The sequence below is a fragment of the Hippoglossus hippoglossus genome, chromosome 15, assembly GCF_009819705.1.
Source record: "Hippoglossus hippoglossus isolate fHipHip1 chromosome 15, fHipHip1.pri, whole genome shotgun sequence".
NCBI lineage: Eukaryota > Metazoa > Chordata > Actinopteri > Pleuronectiformes > Pleuronectidae > Hippoglossus > Hippoglossus hippoglossus.
The window spans coordinates 23,936,008-23,952,362 of NC_047165.1; the positions used below are offsets into that span (position 1 = coordinate 23,936,008).

The 16,355-nt window shown below is 40.6% G+C and overlaps 1 protein-coding gene across 1 annotated transcript in view; it reads left to right on the forward strand.

Moving 5' to 3' along the window:
* ttc27 (tetratricopeptide repeat domain 27) overlaps positions 1 to 16,355 on the forward strand; it is a 68,283-nt gene that overhangs the window by 48,361 nt on the left and 3,567 nt on the right. Inside the window, exons 13-17 of the mRNA XM_034608303.1 lie at positions 5,718 to 5,945; positions 6,625 to 6,723; positions 7,649 to 7,701; positions 9,658 to 9,823; positions 15,821 to 16,018. Coding sequence (XP_034464194.1) covers positions 5,718 to 5,945; positions 6,625 to 6,723; positions 7,649 to 7,701; positions 9,658 to 9,823; positions 15,821 to 16,018 — 744 coding nt within the window. The remainder of the gene's footprint in view (positions 1 to 5,717; positions 5,946 to 6,624; positions 6,724 to 7,648; positions 7,702 to 9,657; positions 9,824 to 15,820; positions 16,019 to 16,355) is intronic.

The following is a 16,355-nucleotide window of genomic DNA, read 5'->3' on the forward strand; positions in this document are numbered from 1 at the left end:
ATGTTTAAATGCAGCCTCGTAAACTCTGGAATCAAACAAACACTAAGTTACTTCATGTGCTGATCAGGTCCTGATAACTAGTGATGAGTATTTATTGGTTCAAGAGAGAGCAGGTCAGAGTGGAGGAGGACACAGAAACTCCAGCTCGGTACAAACCAGCTGCAGCTTCTGCTCTGATCATGACGCAGCTGAGACCAGAGAAACTCTGTGTTTCACTGTTCTTCTACAAAGTCACTGACCGGCTGCTTCACGAGAACGAGCTCTGGTCTCACTGCGTGTGTCGCTCTGAGCGAGTGAGTGGGGGGGAGTGGGGGGTGGTGCATGGAGCGGGGCTCTGAGCTACTCAGCCTGCAGAAAGAACCCCTTTATGTCACTAGCCAACATTTGACCATAGGTAAGGGCTACAAAATAGATTGTATATTGGTTAATCACTGGGTTACTAACATCCAACACATCACTGAAATGATAAACGATTGTTGTCTCAACAATCTGCCTGTTTATCTCCATTTGGGGCATCAAACTTCCACATGTTTTGCAGCCATACCGCCACACACTGGGGTTGTGACTCCGGTCCCATACCGCCACACACTGGGGTTGTGACTCCGGTCCCATCTGTCACACACTGGGGTTGTGACTCCGGTCCCATACCGCCACACACTGGGGTTGTGACTCCGGTCCCATACCGCCACACACTGGGGTTGTGACTCCGGTCCCATCTGTCACACACTGGGGTTGTGACTCCGGTCCCATACCGCCACACACTGGGGTTGTGACTCCGGTCCCATACCGCCACACACTGGGGTTGTGACTCCGGTCCCATACCGTCACACACTGGGGTTGTGACTCCGGTCCCATCTGTCACACACTGGGGTTGTGACTCCGGTCCCATCTGTCACACACTGGGGTTGTGACTCCGGTCCCATCTGTCACACACTGGGGTTGTGACTCCGGTCCCATCTGTCACACACTGGGGTTGTGACTCCGGTCCCATCTGTCACACACTGGGGTTGTGACTCCGGTCCCATCTGTCACACACTGGGGTTGTGACTCCGGTCCCATCTGTCACACACTTAAGCCTTACGTCATCAGAACCACATCAGCTGCAAAAAATAACCCAACCCTATCCTGGGGCCACAACATTGGACTCTCTCAATCCTCGGGCTGCACGAAGATTGGCGCCATCACAAACACAACTGACCCAGCACAAGACAGAACCTTGGTGTTGCCCAACACCATCTGAGAACAGGCTTTATATCATGTGAACAATACAATACAATCCATGCTCTGATTGCACAAGGAAATTCTACTCTTGTAGATTTATTTGATAATCTGTTTTTGTTTAACATTATTTGGTGTATATTGTTTATTGGTCGCTCATGTGTCTGAAGACACTGCCAGAGGGACTTAACTTTCTCTGCTTCTTTGTTTTCCACAAGTATAAACATTCCTGCTTTATAGAGAACAGAGTAGGAAGAGAACATTGAGCGGATAGTCCTCCACAGTAAATAAAACCCATGTCCTGGTTTGTTATGTGATTCAGCGACACTTATTTATGAAGTAAAACTTGACTCTCTTGTGGTGTAAACATAGAAACTGTAGCAATGTGTCTCCTCGTGGTATTTGAGGGAGACAGTCTACCAGGGAGCAGTCTCTCACCGAATGGTCGGTCAAGTCAGTCAGATAAATGCTCACTAAAACCCTCAGACTGATGTTTTCCTCTGGGAAAGTTGGGGTTACTCAATTTGTTGCTCAAATCTGTTCAGCGAGTGTTTTTTTTCCCACAATGGTCTAGATGGTATTTTTGCATTTCTACATGATACTGTTGAATCTGTCAGAGTGCAGTGGGATATAAATATGACATTTGTAAAAGGTTACTAAAGTTGTAACTACTATTGATCCATCCTTGTGTTAACCACTTATCCCTTTGGGTTGTGGGGGAGCTGGAGCCAATCCCAGTTCTCATTCACACCTACGGGCCATTTAGAATTGCTAATTAACCTGACCTGTATGTCTTTGGACTGTGGGAAGAAACCCACGCAGACTCAGGGAGAAGATGCAAACTCTACGAGAAAGCCCGGCTGGTCAGCAGGCTTGAACTCAGAAATCTTGTGCTGGGCTGTGCTAACCACACTAATTATTATTCATGAAGAAACATCTTTTGGTCAGGAGTCAGAAAGTATAGCACATTTTGTGCTGGTAACCAACTGCAACAGGGACAATACATTGCATTGAACATTCAGTTTTTGTTTTGTTGTGGCAGTATTCTCTCTCTGTTGCAGCTCATCTCTGCTGCTGGGCTGAGATGATTCAGTGAATCTTAATTGAAATGTACACTCAGTACAGTGTCCACTTTTTCAGGGCACCAGTGCACCTGCCTTCTAATGGAAATATATAATCAACCAAATATGGGTTAAGCTCAAATTTAAAGTTTGAACTATAAACAATAAAAAAAAAAAAAAGTGAGATATTTTGCTTTCAAATCCACACATTCCCTCACAGACCAAAAAAACTGGGACTTGCTAAATTACCATCTGGACAAAAGTGGATATCAGAGTCTATGACTTAGGTTTTATTGCTCACATCATCCTTGTGCAGACCGATATTTAACAAATGTAAAATTTATATTTTTAACATTCATAGGCACAGTCAATATGCATACATTATAAGGCATTCAAAATGCTAACAAATGCAAGTTCGTGGACTACTGTAGGCCAGTATCCAATTTCAATACTCGGCTTTATTGACATGACATTCACATGTGTTGCCAAAGCACAAATACAATATTTAAGGTCCAGTGTGTAAGATTTAGGTGAAAGGGATCTATTGACAGAAATTTAATATAAAATAATCCTAGTGATGTTTTCATGAGTGTGTTTCGTCTAAATTATACAAATTGTTGTTTTATTTACCCTAGAATGGGCCCTTTATATTTAAATACTTTATATTTACATCAGGAGTGGGTCCTCTCTACGGAGGCCGCCATGTTTTTTTACAGTAGCTCAGACTGGACAAACTAAACACCCTTTGAGTTTTTATGAAAACTGAAGGTTACCACAGGTTCTCTTTCATGTTTGGAAGGGGAGGGGTCACTAAATTCTACACACTGAACCTTTTAAAAACAATTAAATAATCAAATTTCCAATACCAAATTAAAAAAGCAATGGTAAATAAGATGAAACACTGAATGGAATAGATACAGTGTACGTGATATAAGAAAACAAGCCACTGTTCCTTAAAGGCATTTAGTACTATGTCTCTCTGCTTGAGTTCCTCTGTCAGAGCAACATGTTGAATTTTAGAGCTACAAATTAAATACACAGACGGCTCACCAGCTACCTCGGTCTGCATACAAATACACTCAATAACAACCAACATTACTTGTGAGTGGAGGCTCGGTACATAGTCCTGCAGGCTGAAAGGCCTCCGTTAGTCAATTGCAGCTTGTTTTGTCCAATTCAATTACCCAGGTGCTTTTAGATAATGATAAAAGTCTCCTGCTCCCCTCTTGTCCTAAACCATGTGGTGTAGTAGTCCCAGCCAACAGTCCATGTTATGTAGTCACTGGGGTCCGAAATAACAATCCATTTATTTGAAGTGCTTTGGTCTCAGTCCAATGCTGCTTCTCTTTTCTCGCCCAGACGGCTCCTCTCCTGCTTTCCTCTGACACAGGGACGTTGTCTCATAGTAAGGCGGCGTGGCCTAGAAATAAGATACAAGATAATGCATGGATACAACTATTTCACATATAATTGTAATTTGTTATAATATAGGACAAGTTTGTAACTTATTGTTAATGACATTGATATGTCAAAATCCCCCAAAAAGAAAATCCTTCTCAGACTTGATTTAAATAACCTTTATTATTATTACTTTATATTATTATTGCATTAATGTTAAAAAAACACTCTAAAAGCTCCTGAAATGAAGATTGTTTTGACTGTGATCGGTTCTCTTATTTAGCCAGACGTTTAATGCATCTTTTATTCTGTTATATATTTCAGTTAATCAGAATATTTCCATCAAAAATACAAGAGAAGACTGACCATGATTAGAGTGGGACTGTACCTGACTGTACCGATCAGATTTGGAGGTTCAATTTGGCCATTTGTTCCTTTTCTTTTTCATGCGTACTATCAAAAGGCTTAATTGGGTGGATCAGGAGGCAGAGCGGGTAGTCCACTAACAAAGGGTTGGCGGTTCGATCCCAGTCTCCCACATTCTGACTGCCTAAGTGTCCTTGGTCAAGATACTGAATCCCAAATTCCCATTGAAAAGTGCTACACATACATGCACTGCATAAATGTGTGTAATGGGTGTATGACAATAAAACTGTATTGTAAAGCTCTTTGTGTCTCCATTAAGAATAGAAAAACACTATATCAATACAGACCGTTTATTGAACGGCCAGATTTTTGAAGAAGATTTATAGGGTTGTTAAGGGGGACAGCAACGTTCACATAATACAGTAAACGAACCAGGACATCCTTCTGAGCTAATTGGTGCTAGTGATGCTAAAGACATATTGGAAATGTGCAACAACATTTCTTTCCAACATTAGATGTCAACTCAAAGTAATATGAAGTTTGTCTCAAGACTCCTCTTGGGTCGGTGTCAACATCAGAGACATCTTGACCAAATGAAGGGGAGGACTTGAATGATTGTATCCCAGAGAGCACTGTGAAGGAGAGAATCGCTCACTCTGCAGCTACATCTGGAGACCACAATTTCCTCTGAGGCTTCACCAACTGATGATTTGAATCTTTTAATAAAACAGAAAATATTAACCTAAAATACTATTTTTGTAAATTAACAGAAATCAGTCATTGGTGATTGAAATTTTTATTTTTTTTTATGTGGAGCTTCTTTAAAAACGAACAAGATTTGTTTAAATTAGAGATATAACAGTGGGTTAAGCAATTAACACAATGTCACTACGTCATGCCTCTATTGCTATGTTTCCTAAACATGGTTGAAGCTCATTGATGATCAGTGTGTTAACTTAAACTTTCCTCCTTTTCAATACTGTCTGCATCTTGCTGTCCGTATTTGATTTGTAGAAGGAAATCCACAGCATTACTTCATATGCTTCCCAAACTCACATCAGAAATCATAATCAAGTTAGACTCTCATCTCGGCTACATCCAGTCAGAATTAGATGTAATTACACACTGTGAACTTTGAATGTAACCAAAACAAATGTTTAATTTTAAGTGTAGTTTGTAACTCAAAAAGAAAGTGACGACCCTAACATTTTTGTATAACTCTAATATGACAGCAATGCGAGCAACAATGGAGCAGTGTGTGGGTAAATGTATTCAGTACACAGTGGAGGATATAAGCTTTATGTGTTAATTACAGGATGCTGTATCTGGAACAACCTGTTCAGAGCTCTCCTCAGAGGACCTCAGCTTGTCAGTGGTTAGACTGGAACACCCCACAGTCCAAATCAGTATAAAGCCATTTAGAAAGTGTGCGTCTCAACTTATCCGAGAGGAAGTAGTAAGTGGAATGGTGAAGTGCAACAAATGGATATGTCCACATTATTTGACCCCGTACTTGAAATACAATATTTTCTCTGTCTTTGTTCCCAAATCTTTTGTGTTGCACCTTATTTTCTGCCCATTACTTTGTTGAGTTTAGTTCTGTCTTTGTTGTTCACTGGTCTGTTGTCTCCTCCTCTACTTCATCCTGCTCTCCTCTGCCGTTCATTTTGCCAGGCCGAGGATATCGTTCGGAGGGAGTTGGAGAAGAAGGAGACGCCCAGTCTGTATTGCCTTCTGGGAGACATCTTGAAGGACCATCAGTACTATGATCGTGCATGGGAGCTGTCGGGCAAGCGCAGTGCCAGAGCCATGCGATCCAAAGCTCTGCTGCACCTCCGCAGCAAGGACTTCCAGCAGTGCGCTGACTGCTTTGAGCAGTCACTGAAGATCAACAGCATGCAGGTACAAGTAAAGCGCTGACACTGCTGGGAATCCCTGATTACTGTGTGTTTACTGTTTTGCTTAATCGCTTGAAGTAAACTAAAGATTAAAAGAGAGTAGAGATCTGGTTCTACACTCTCAAAATGTTCGGTTCAATGGTCTGCATACTTCTGTACCAAATTGATCAAACTCGAGTGAAGGCAGAGAAATCCATCCTTCCTCTCTTCCCGCCTCCCCCCTCCCTCCCTCCCTCCCTTCCTTCCTTCCTTCCTTCCTTCCTTCCCTCCTTCTTTTCCATGACTGTTATTCTGGTGTACATTGCTTTGATATCAGACTACATCCTCTAGCTCCTTGTAGAGGATGCTGAGGTATCCCCAAGCCAATTCGATGTGTAATCCCATCTGTGTGCTCTAGGTCTACCCTGGGAGTCTCTTTAAATTTGTCTTCTAATGCCAACATTATATTCGGTTGTGGCTTTTAGCCAATATTAGCATGCTAACACCATATACTAACAGTGTTGGGATGGGATACATTTGATAGATTTATCAGGTGTGAAATGTTAACATCATCTTGCATGTGTGTGGGTCTTGTTAGAATTCAGATAATGTTTATTTTTCTAACAGCAGAAACAAATCAACAAACCGTGCATAGGTTCAATACTTGGATTGACTTTTATATGTGTGTATGTGTGTTTGGACAGCTTGGAGTGTGGTTTTCCCTTGGTTGTGCCTACTTGGCTCTGGAGAGCTATGAGGGAGCTGTCAGGACTTTCCAAAGGTGTGTGGGACTGGAGCCAGATGTAAGTACCCACAAACAACACACACAGAATAAAAGTGAACATCATAACATTGAAAAGTGCAAGCAAGACGAATTAAGAATTCCATATCTTTGAATTGAATTCTCCAAAGATGCTTTCAGACATGCACTTACCTCCGGAGATTCTCCTTACTTTCTCCAGAGGAGGTGCATGTCTGAAGGCAAATGTCCGAGTGACAGCCTCTGGATTATCTGCAGACTTTCTCCGCCTCCTGGCCTCCTAGTATAAAGTCTGCAGAAAGTCGGGAGAACACAGCAGGGGGATCCCCCGCTGGATTCACAGTGGGGGGGTGATGACGCTTCTAACGTGCCACAGATGCAAAAATAAAAAAAAACAACAACAAAATATTTCTCTGAGAAAAGCTGTTGACCCACACATGGAAGACACTGACAAAGATGTCTAGAGAGTTTGTGGTGATGAGAGCTGACATCGGTGTCTGTGTATTGATAAGATATTCATGTGATGTCTGCAGCAGAATCAATCCTTTACTTCCTGCCTCTACCTGCTGCTCGACCTCTCGCCTGAATGCGTCTGTGCACAGAACCTCCTGCTGTGTCGAGCATGTGTGCAAAGCAAACTGCGGCTAAGGTCCAGACCCAATTTTCCGGACTTTATGCGCGGGTCATGTCTGAAAACGTCTCTCATTGATAGCTCTCGTTCACAGATATACATTGGCCGAACTGTCATTATTTTCAGAGCACGGAACACAAACACAGACCACATGAATCCACATCACCCTTTCACTTTTTGTCACCTTCCATACATTATTGTGTGGATACTTGAAAATGCCTTTTCCTTACCATTCATAAATAGCTCTGTTATTATTAATATCTAAAACTCTTCCTTACTATCTCCTTCCCCCTGCTCCTCTTTGTCCTTCCCTCTTTGTTTCCCATCTCCCGCTCAGAACGCAGAAGCGTGGAGCAACCTCTCTGCAGCGTACATTCGCCTCCAGAAGAAGTGAGTATCGGTATGAGTGCATATGAGATGTGCTTGACGTGCGTTGAGTTGTTTGCATTGGGAGTAAGTGTGTATGTGTAATATAGTTGAGATTATTCTAAATTGATATTTGTCTCCATGAGAAAAAGCATAGTTAATTAAAAATACTGCTTTACTTTTCAAGATAAGTTGTCATTTCGCTACAGCTTTTTTATGACTTAATAAATAAAAGGTTTGGAAAAGGAAAATGTATCAGTCAGAATCTCTGATATACTTCATGAGGACTATGTTGGTATGACAATTGGTGGATGGACATTATGGCAAAATAACTTTTTTTCAATTGATTCTAAGTGATGTAGGAAAATACTAATACATTTGAATATTCAGATGTAATTTTTTGTGATACTGTATAGTTTCTCAAAAACTAAATATTGATTTTAAATGCATATTTTGCATCGAAAGATTTTTGGCAGACAGTGTCTGTGTTGTGTTCAAAAGTTCGTAATCTATCTTCAGACAATTGACAGTTCTCCTAAAACTTGATTAAATCATGGCAATGTATTCCCTTGTGTACAGTATTCTGAGTGTATATCAGAATATAATGAGTTGTAACTCTGGTTGCATGATTCTTGCCAAATTACAGCCCCATTGAGCCCTGCACATTTTAAACCAGTGAGAAAACCAGTCTCTGCAAAAAATGGAGATCCCAACTTTTCCAACTTTAACAGAATAGGCCTTTAACTCAATGTCACGTTGGTGGAACCAGTTTTTTAATGCATCATCCAGCTGGAAGTATCCATTAGAAGATGGGTAGACCATACACCCTAGTTGGGATGGATCCATGGATTCATGTTGTTTACACCAAATTATGAAACTACCATCTGCATGTGGTCGCTGAAATCCAGACTAGTCAGATCTAGTGAACATTCCCCACACTGTTACACCACCACCCCCCGCTCAGACTGTTGGGACTGTTGACTATTGAAGCCAAACTCTGAACCGACTGCACTATCAGCAGAAATCCAGCTTTTTCAGTCTTCAACTGTCCAGTGTTGGTGAGTCTGTGTCACTGCAGCCTCAGATTTCTCTTCTTGGCTGACAGGAGTGGAACCGGATGTGGTCTCTGCTGTTGCAACAATGTTTGATTAAATTATTTACAATAACAAGCAAAGTACAGGAGTGGCTCCTACTTTTTAATGTAAATGATTTAGTAAGTGTCATAGTTTCACTGGGCAAGACAGGTGTGTAGGTGTGACAGGTGCAGTGTAACTAAGGAAAACATGCAAATAGACTAAACTCGAGCAAATGAAGAAACACCCTTTGCTTTTTTTAGAAGGAAAATCAGACAAACAATGCTACAAATCAACAGATCACAAGCTGGTTTGTCAACACAGAGCATAGAGATGCATGCAAGCAAACTGTACAAAATGAAAACAGAACTGCATTTTGTGACTATTCCCCTAAAATATGTTTTTTAAATGTATTACTGGTCACAAAATTGAAACAGATTTTAATTCTTAATGGCTCTGGTCTGTGGAAAGTCATGTTCGTGCAGACGTGGCGTGCTGTTGTAGTGAATGCTCTGGGGAGGCAACAGTGGTATAGTGGTATCCAGTGAAACCTCCGAGTGTCTCTGAGCCTTTTCTCACATCAGACTCATGTGCTTTCAGGCCTGAAATTGAAAAGCAAAGTAGGAAAGCTTTTATTAAAACCTGGTTAGCACTTTTAAACCTGAAAAGGGGGGTGTGTTTGTGTGTGTCTGTGCGTGCGTCTGTGTGTGTATGTGTGTGATTGAAGAAGCAGCAGCAGCATTGTATCTTTTCAATCAACCAATCCCAATTACTGCTCATTACAGTTAATACTGTTCCTGCGATTGGAACATTAAATCTCTTGGTTCAGTGTTCCCTTTTACTGCTAAGTATCGTCTTTCAATTTTTCTTTTCCCTCATTGTCTCTTCCTGTCCCCCTCATCGGCAGAGACAAAGCCTTCCGTACGCTGAAGGAAGCCCTGAAGTGTAACTACGAACACTGGCAGATCTGGGAGAACTTCATCACTGTGAGCATTGACATTGGGGATTTTACAGAAGGCATCAAAGCCTACCACCGTTTGATGGACCTCAGGGAAAACTACAAGGACATCCAAGTAAGAACTGTACTTGAAAGCCCCATGAAATAAAAATATATCTGTGTGTGTATAAATCTCTGCATTTCTATATTCTTTCATTTCATATTCTTTCATTTTTTGTTCTCTATATGAGTGAAATGGTTTTAGCTACTTTCTATTACAGTTTAATTAGTCATTTAGAGAGTAATTATCATAGACAATTAGTAGAGGAAGCTCTAAATCTTTCTTTGAATTTTAAAAGGATGAAACCTGGTACATTTGTAGCTTCTTTTGGACATCACCCTTAAACAAAGGCTGGAAGCACCTTCTGCTTTCCTCCTCCTTATGGCTGTGGAAAGACAAAACTGGGGAAGATGCTTTTAGTTAACCTTACAGCTTTTTGAGAGGCAAAATAGGTCACTTTTAATTATATGTTAAGCCCAGCAAAGAAACCAATAGTTTCCTGTTGTGCCAATTAAACTTTTTCATTGCGGTCACAAATGCAGAGTCATTACAACAACTGCAAGGAAAGCCTCCCTCAGTCATGTCTCTGTAATTGCACACCCACCAAAATTAAAAGATTAACCATCAGCTCTGCCTAAACAAGGAAAAACAGCCAACAGTGGCATTTTCAGGATAATTAATTCTCCCCTTCAGCCCTGTAATAATTTAAGTTTTGTAGTTTTGAGCATTTAACTTTGAAAAAGCCAATTCCTAACCTTGTGGAATAGTTGCAACTCTAATGCAGACAGACATTCTGAAGTCTTTGGCTTAATACCCAACCTTAATTTTAAACCTTTTTAGGATTATTGCAAAATATTTTACATTAACGTTTCTACCCTTTGCTTGTATCTTTGTTTCAGGCAAAATTTCAACATTTGCATGTTCATTTATGTTGTTCGCAAGGCTACAAAATATAAAAGTAGAAGAGGTCAGTAGCAGCCTCCAATGATCAAAGTACAAATCTTAAAAAATGGAATTTGATGGGTTTCCACCTCCCTACTGCTTTAATTCCTCTAACAAAGCAAATGCATGTATAATGTAATTTCACTGACATCATAATACAGACAGCTTCCCCTTAGGTCTAGTAGTTTTAAGCTATTAGACTATAAAGTCCTCCTTATAACACAGTCATCCTTTTACCAAAAAAGGAATTCCCAGGTTTCATAGTTTGAGTATGGTAACATAAATTACCCTGTCATAACTTTTAGCTATGACCACACAAGTGGGACATTCTCCCTCTCACTAAGATTGCACATTTTTGTGAAGTGAGACAGCGTCTCATTTGGAGCAGGACCAACAATGTGACAGTGGGACTTATAGTCTGTCCCCAAGTGACTCAGACAAAGTGTTGCATAGGGGCCCTGTCACACTAGGATTTGGTGGTGGAAATGTTTGATTTCTGCACAAAACCGCTAAATTCAATGCATATGTCATCATTATTGTTGCAATATTAAAGAAAGTAGGAAAAAAAGCATTGATACTCCCCCTTATTTGTATCCGCTTCACGAGTTAATGGGTTCGTGTTTGGCCCAATCCTTCCACCAATTTCAAGAAACTCTGTTGAGTAGTTTTTGGGTAATCCTGCTTTCAGACATTTAACCTAGCAAGCTAAAAAGCAGTTAGCAAGCAAGCTAGTGTATCTGTGGAAAGCCATTGTGACCAAGCATGACATTCATATCTATCATTAGTTCACGAGTTGCAATAGTTTACCCAACTACTCACCAGATGACCAAGCTTTGGCACTGTGAGGACACTCAGGTGAAACAGAAAAAGTATAATATCAATATCCAGGTCCACTCATTAGCTTTATCTGAGTTTCAGCCAATTCTACAGCCATTTGTAGCAAATGTTGTTTTTTTACCTCAGGGCAATGTGCTTAATGAAAAGTTATGGCATTAACACTATTTAATTACTTTTATTCATTCATCCTCTGCATAATTGAGAATATTCTCCCCAAATGATATGTCCGTTGGACCTACAGTTGTTGAAATTAAATTGAATCATCATTTATTAAGACAGTTCCTCTTGTGACCACAAAAATATTTTTCCATGCAGGCTATTTTTAATTTGCTGCTGAGTGTAATTATAAACGTTGAAGTGGTGTTCAAACCTGATCAAGAGGAAGGTCTTAGAGGTGGTTTGGTTGGGTTGACCCATTCAGGCAGACCCCCGTAGGTTTAACCCAGGATGTCAGTCAGAATGGGATAGAAGTGTGTTCTACTACTTTAAATACATGTACCACTTCCTCTCTCTCCTTCTCTCACTGAAACGAATCTGTCAAAACTTCAGCTCAAGACATCAAATGAAAGTAAAGTCTCTAAAATGACTGTTCCATTTTTATCCTTCTATTTATATGAACATTCATCTCACACCTTCAAATGGTGTTTTGCATAAATGGTGGTGACAGTCAGTGAAGGAAGGATAGTGGCAGGGACCACCATGAATTGCTCTCTTATGGAATGTGTAGAGGGCTGGTGACAAAACTGATTGGACTGGCTGATAGATTTCAAAGGAGCTGAGGGTCTCGTGGTTGAGCTTTGTGCCTCCACAAGAATTGTATTAGCACAATTCACTCCCACTCTGTAGAGGCAGTAAACCCACAGTCTCTTCAGAAAGAACAGGTGAGTGTTTTGTATTGTCCATGGTTGTGTTCTAAAAGTGAACTTCAAAATGAGCTTCATCGCAAATTCTGGCCTGGCATTTGTGTTATTCTTCTTTTTTCTCAGCCAAGAGGTTTTTACTTTTCCACTTAATTTCACACTCTAACTGGATCTGAGTCATCTATTCAGTTTTCATCTTAAAGTCTTGACGTCAGAGGCAGGCATTATTCATATGATGACATCAATTGGTGTGTTGGTCTTTGTAACAGTGCCTTTGGTCTCCACTGCTTACAAAACCCATGCCCTGAAGTGTCAATGAAAAGCCTGTTCTGGCCTCCTGTATGTTGAGGTGTTATCTGATGTGGATGATATCAAAACGTCTGTGCAGCATCTTTCAGGATGTCTGACGTGAGGTTACAGATTCAGTTGATTTATCTTCTTGTCACTGCAGCACACACCAAAGAATCCAGACAGAAGGTTTATTTGTTACTTGTGGGAGGTGGAGAACTAGATAGCAGATCTCAGCCGGAACTCAATTAAAGGGGCCAATAATGTTCCTAAGGGGGGAGGAGATGGGCTGACAAGGTCGGTCATCCTGAGATATACTCACATACACTACTTCCTTGGGTCCAATTATCCACTAACATGGCTTCTCATATCACTACTACACAGACGACGCCCATTTCGTCATACGCACCAGATGACACCAGCACATATCTCTGCTCGTCTCTGACATATCCACAAAGATAAGGAAATGTCTCCTTCAGCTAAAAATCTCCAAGACTGAATTCATCCCAGCCAAGCGAACTCTCCATCACAACATGAACATCAAAATGAACTCCTTATCTGTCACTCCAGCCAAGGTCATGAGAAACCTTGGTGTCATGTTGGATAAGCAGCTAGCTTTTCCTGGAGGTGTAGTGCTACTATACAATCTAAGCAAATGTAGGCGTTACCAGACCCAATATGCCACTCAACTCTTGGTACAGGCCATGTTAATCTCTCGCCGTGACTACTATACTGCCCTATTGGTTCAGAATCCAATTCAAATATTGAATTCTTGCCTACGGGAACTTCTGGTGCTTCACACATCTATTCAAACTTGATCACACAGGCTGTTTGGCATCGGACACTTTGTTCCTCCGTAGTGTGGCACTGCCATCACTGCACACCTTGCATCTACAGTCCAGACTGCATTTATGTTTACCCTGAAATCTCTCTCTATCTTCAGAACCCTCTTGAAAACTCCTCTCATCACAGAGGACTTTTTGTTTAACACCCTAACAAGCCTAACTTACTGTGCACTTTGTTATATTAAACAGATTCAGCACATTGTACTTAGTTCAAGCTCTCCCACTGTACTCCCAGTGTTTCCCCTCAGTTGTAAGTCGCTTTGGATAAAGTTGATACATTTGGATGTAATTTGCAAATGAGTCTTACCATGTTTGTGTTATTGTGTTTAAAACCACCCTCCTTTAATTGTTTATATTCCTAAATTATGTAAGTTTTATTTGTTACAACTTCAGCTGTAGTTAATCAAAAATAATGCTGATCTGAAGATCACAGTCGGTGGCAAACTTGCTGCACATCCTTTGGCTCTTTCACCACTTGGAGGCTCTTAATGTGATGCAGCTGCAGTGTAATATTCTGTTTGCATTAACATTAATCCAATACAACTCTGACACAGTGTAGAAAGAGCAAACAGTTCAAAATGGGGGCTTTTGTGATGAAGTGAAGATTTATTGGGGAGATAAGGGTTCTGGCAGGCGAATGCTGGGGGCAAAGAGGGAATGGCAGTTTGCAGGATGGACTTACAGAAGGCTGAGCTGAGAGTGAGCCAGTAGGCAGGGGAATGAGCTGGGGACAGACTGATGAGGCAGGGGGCTGAGTGAAGTGGGAGACTGGTAGAGATGAGCTGGTGATGGACGGTTGTGATGTGGTGAGCATACTGTAGCAGGCAGAGAGGTGAGCAAACATACAGGCAATCATGAGGTAATACTGAAGCTCAAGGAAATGAAGGTTGATCAAGGTGCATCCAATTTGAACTGCTTGTCAGTAGTGATGCTCGTTTATAATAATTTTGATTGTACATTCTATGATTTTTATTGGCAAAACATCCTTTTCACCCATTGAATTCATTAGGATCATATTTAATCAAATTGAAAATATCTGTAATTTACACATTATGAAATTTGCTCCCACTTTCCTGTTTAGACATCATACAATATACAGTTAACTGGTTGTTTGCTGAAGGGGTCAAATTTAATTATTTTAACTGAAAAACTTAACTAAACAGGTGATTTGCCCAGAGTGAGTCCAAACCTTTGGATTTAAGTTATTGCGGCATGTAAAAAACCTTTGTTATTAGGCTTTAATTGGCTTGTTCGGACTTGCAAGTCAGTTGTACAATTGTTATCAGGAATCGACTAGATTACAAATCTCCAAGTTTCTAAATCCTCTTACTCTTCAGACGTTGTAACAAACAATTATAAGTTTCAATGACAACAGCTTATATATTTTGAAGGAAATTTACCTTGAAAGGATTATTCCTTTTAACATAGTGAGGATGTTGTTTATTTACATATTTATTAACAAGTGACAAATATGTGAGAGACTCTGCTGCTGATAAATGAACAGATTTTTATATTGCACTGAGGAGGGAAGAATGAATTGCACTAAATATCACCAAATTCTGGATAAAAATGTCCTGCAGCTGGTCGAGTCTTCAGCTCATCCTACTGAACTCAACATTGTCTAACAATCTGTGGGTAGAACTTATACTTGCTGTGCATTCAAATCTAAAATATCTCAGAATCCAAAGTGATTGCAGGAAGACTGAGAGAAAATTCCCAAGAATCTTGACTCTTAACTAGAAAATCGATTTGCATTGTTTTATAATCATGACAAAGTTTAAAACTGAGAAATTAAGAGAAGGATTGAGAGAGGAATCTGACTGATTGCTGTCCGCCTCAGTAAACCTGGGATTTCTGAATAACACTGAGCACCAAGATGCTGTAGAATTGATAGCAGTGTTTTCCACTAATCACCTGTACCATGGCGACGAGTCATAGACGAATTAGTCCTGCCACAGTTTCATAATGATCCATAACTTTGATAAAAACATGAAAGATCTCTGTCTTTGTGTTTTGCTCCGTTGCTTTATTGTAGGGCTGCGTGCAATTCTCTTTGCCCTACTCTCTCTCTCTCTCTCTCTCTCTCTCTCTCTCTCTCTCTCTCTCTCTCTCTCTCTCTCTCTCTCTCTCTCTCTTCCCCCCCCCCCCCCATTGGTCTCAATAGTCTAAACCACATTTCCCATAAAATCGGAAGGATTGCATTTGGTAAAGAAGTCCACCCCATGACATCACATATAACAAATTCATGTTTCAATATCTGATATTGATGTTTTCTCTGTTTTACTTTTTCTGTGTGGCAGATCCTACAGATATTGGTTAGAGCAGTAGTTGAGAATCTGACAGACAACCAAGGGGTACAGGCAGCAACCTACCAGTCCACACTGAAGGAGCTCCTGGGTCGGGTCACTTCCCGCCATAGCCACGATGCTGAGATATGGAGGCAGTATGCTCTGGTGTATGGCAACGGCCACAGCTCAAAACCAGAGGACAACGAAAAGGTCAGTACCACAACCAGCATCCTAACTGAAGCCATACAAAGTCAATAAAGAGATGCAAGTAGATGTGAATTGTAAATTCTCTGGAGACAATGACAAATCTTAGATGATGCTCTTATGAGTAAATCTGTAAAACATTGGTAATGGAGTTTCATATTATTGTTTAGTGATATATGTTAATGGTAAAATATTTTGACCTGCTATGATCATACGATACAATGAGTTTCACAAAGCTACTCAAATCATCAAGTCAGCTGCACCAGCCAATAATTAAAACCCTGGGGCAAAAGCACTGAGTGAAAATGAGGAAAGTCACAAAGAAATGACAAATGCAGCTAAC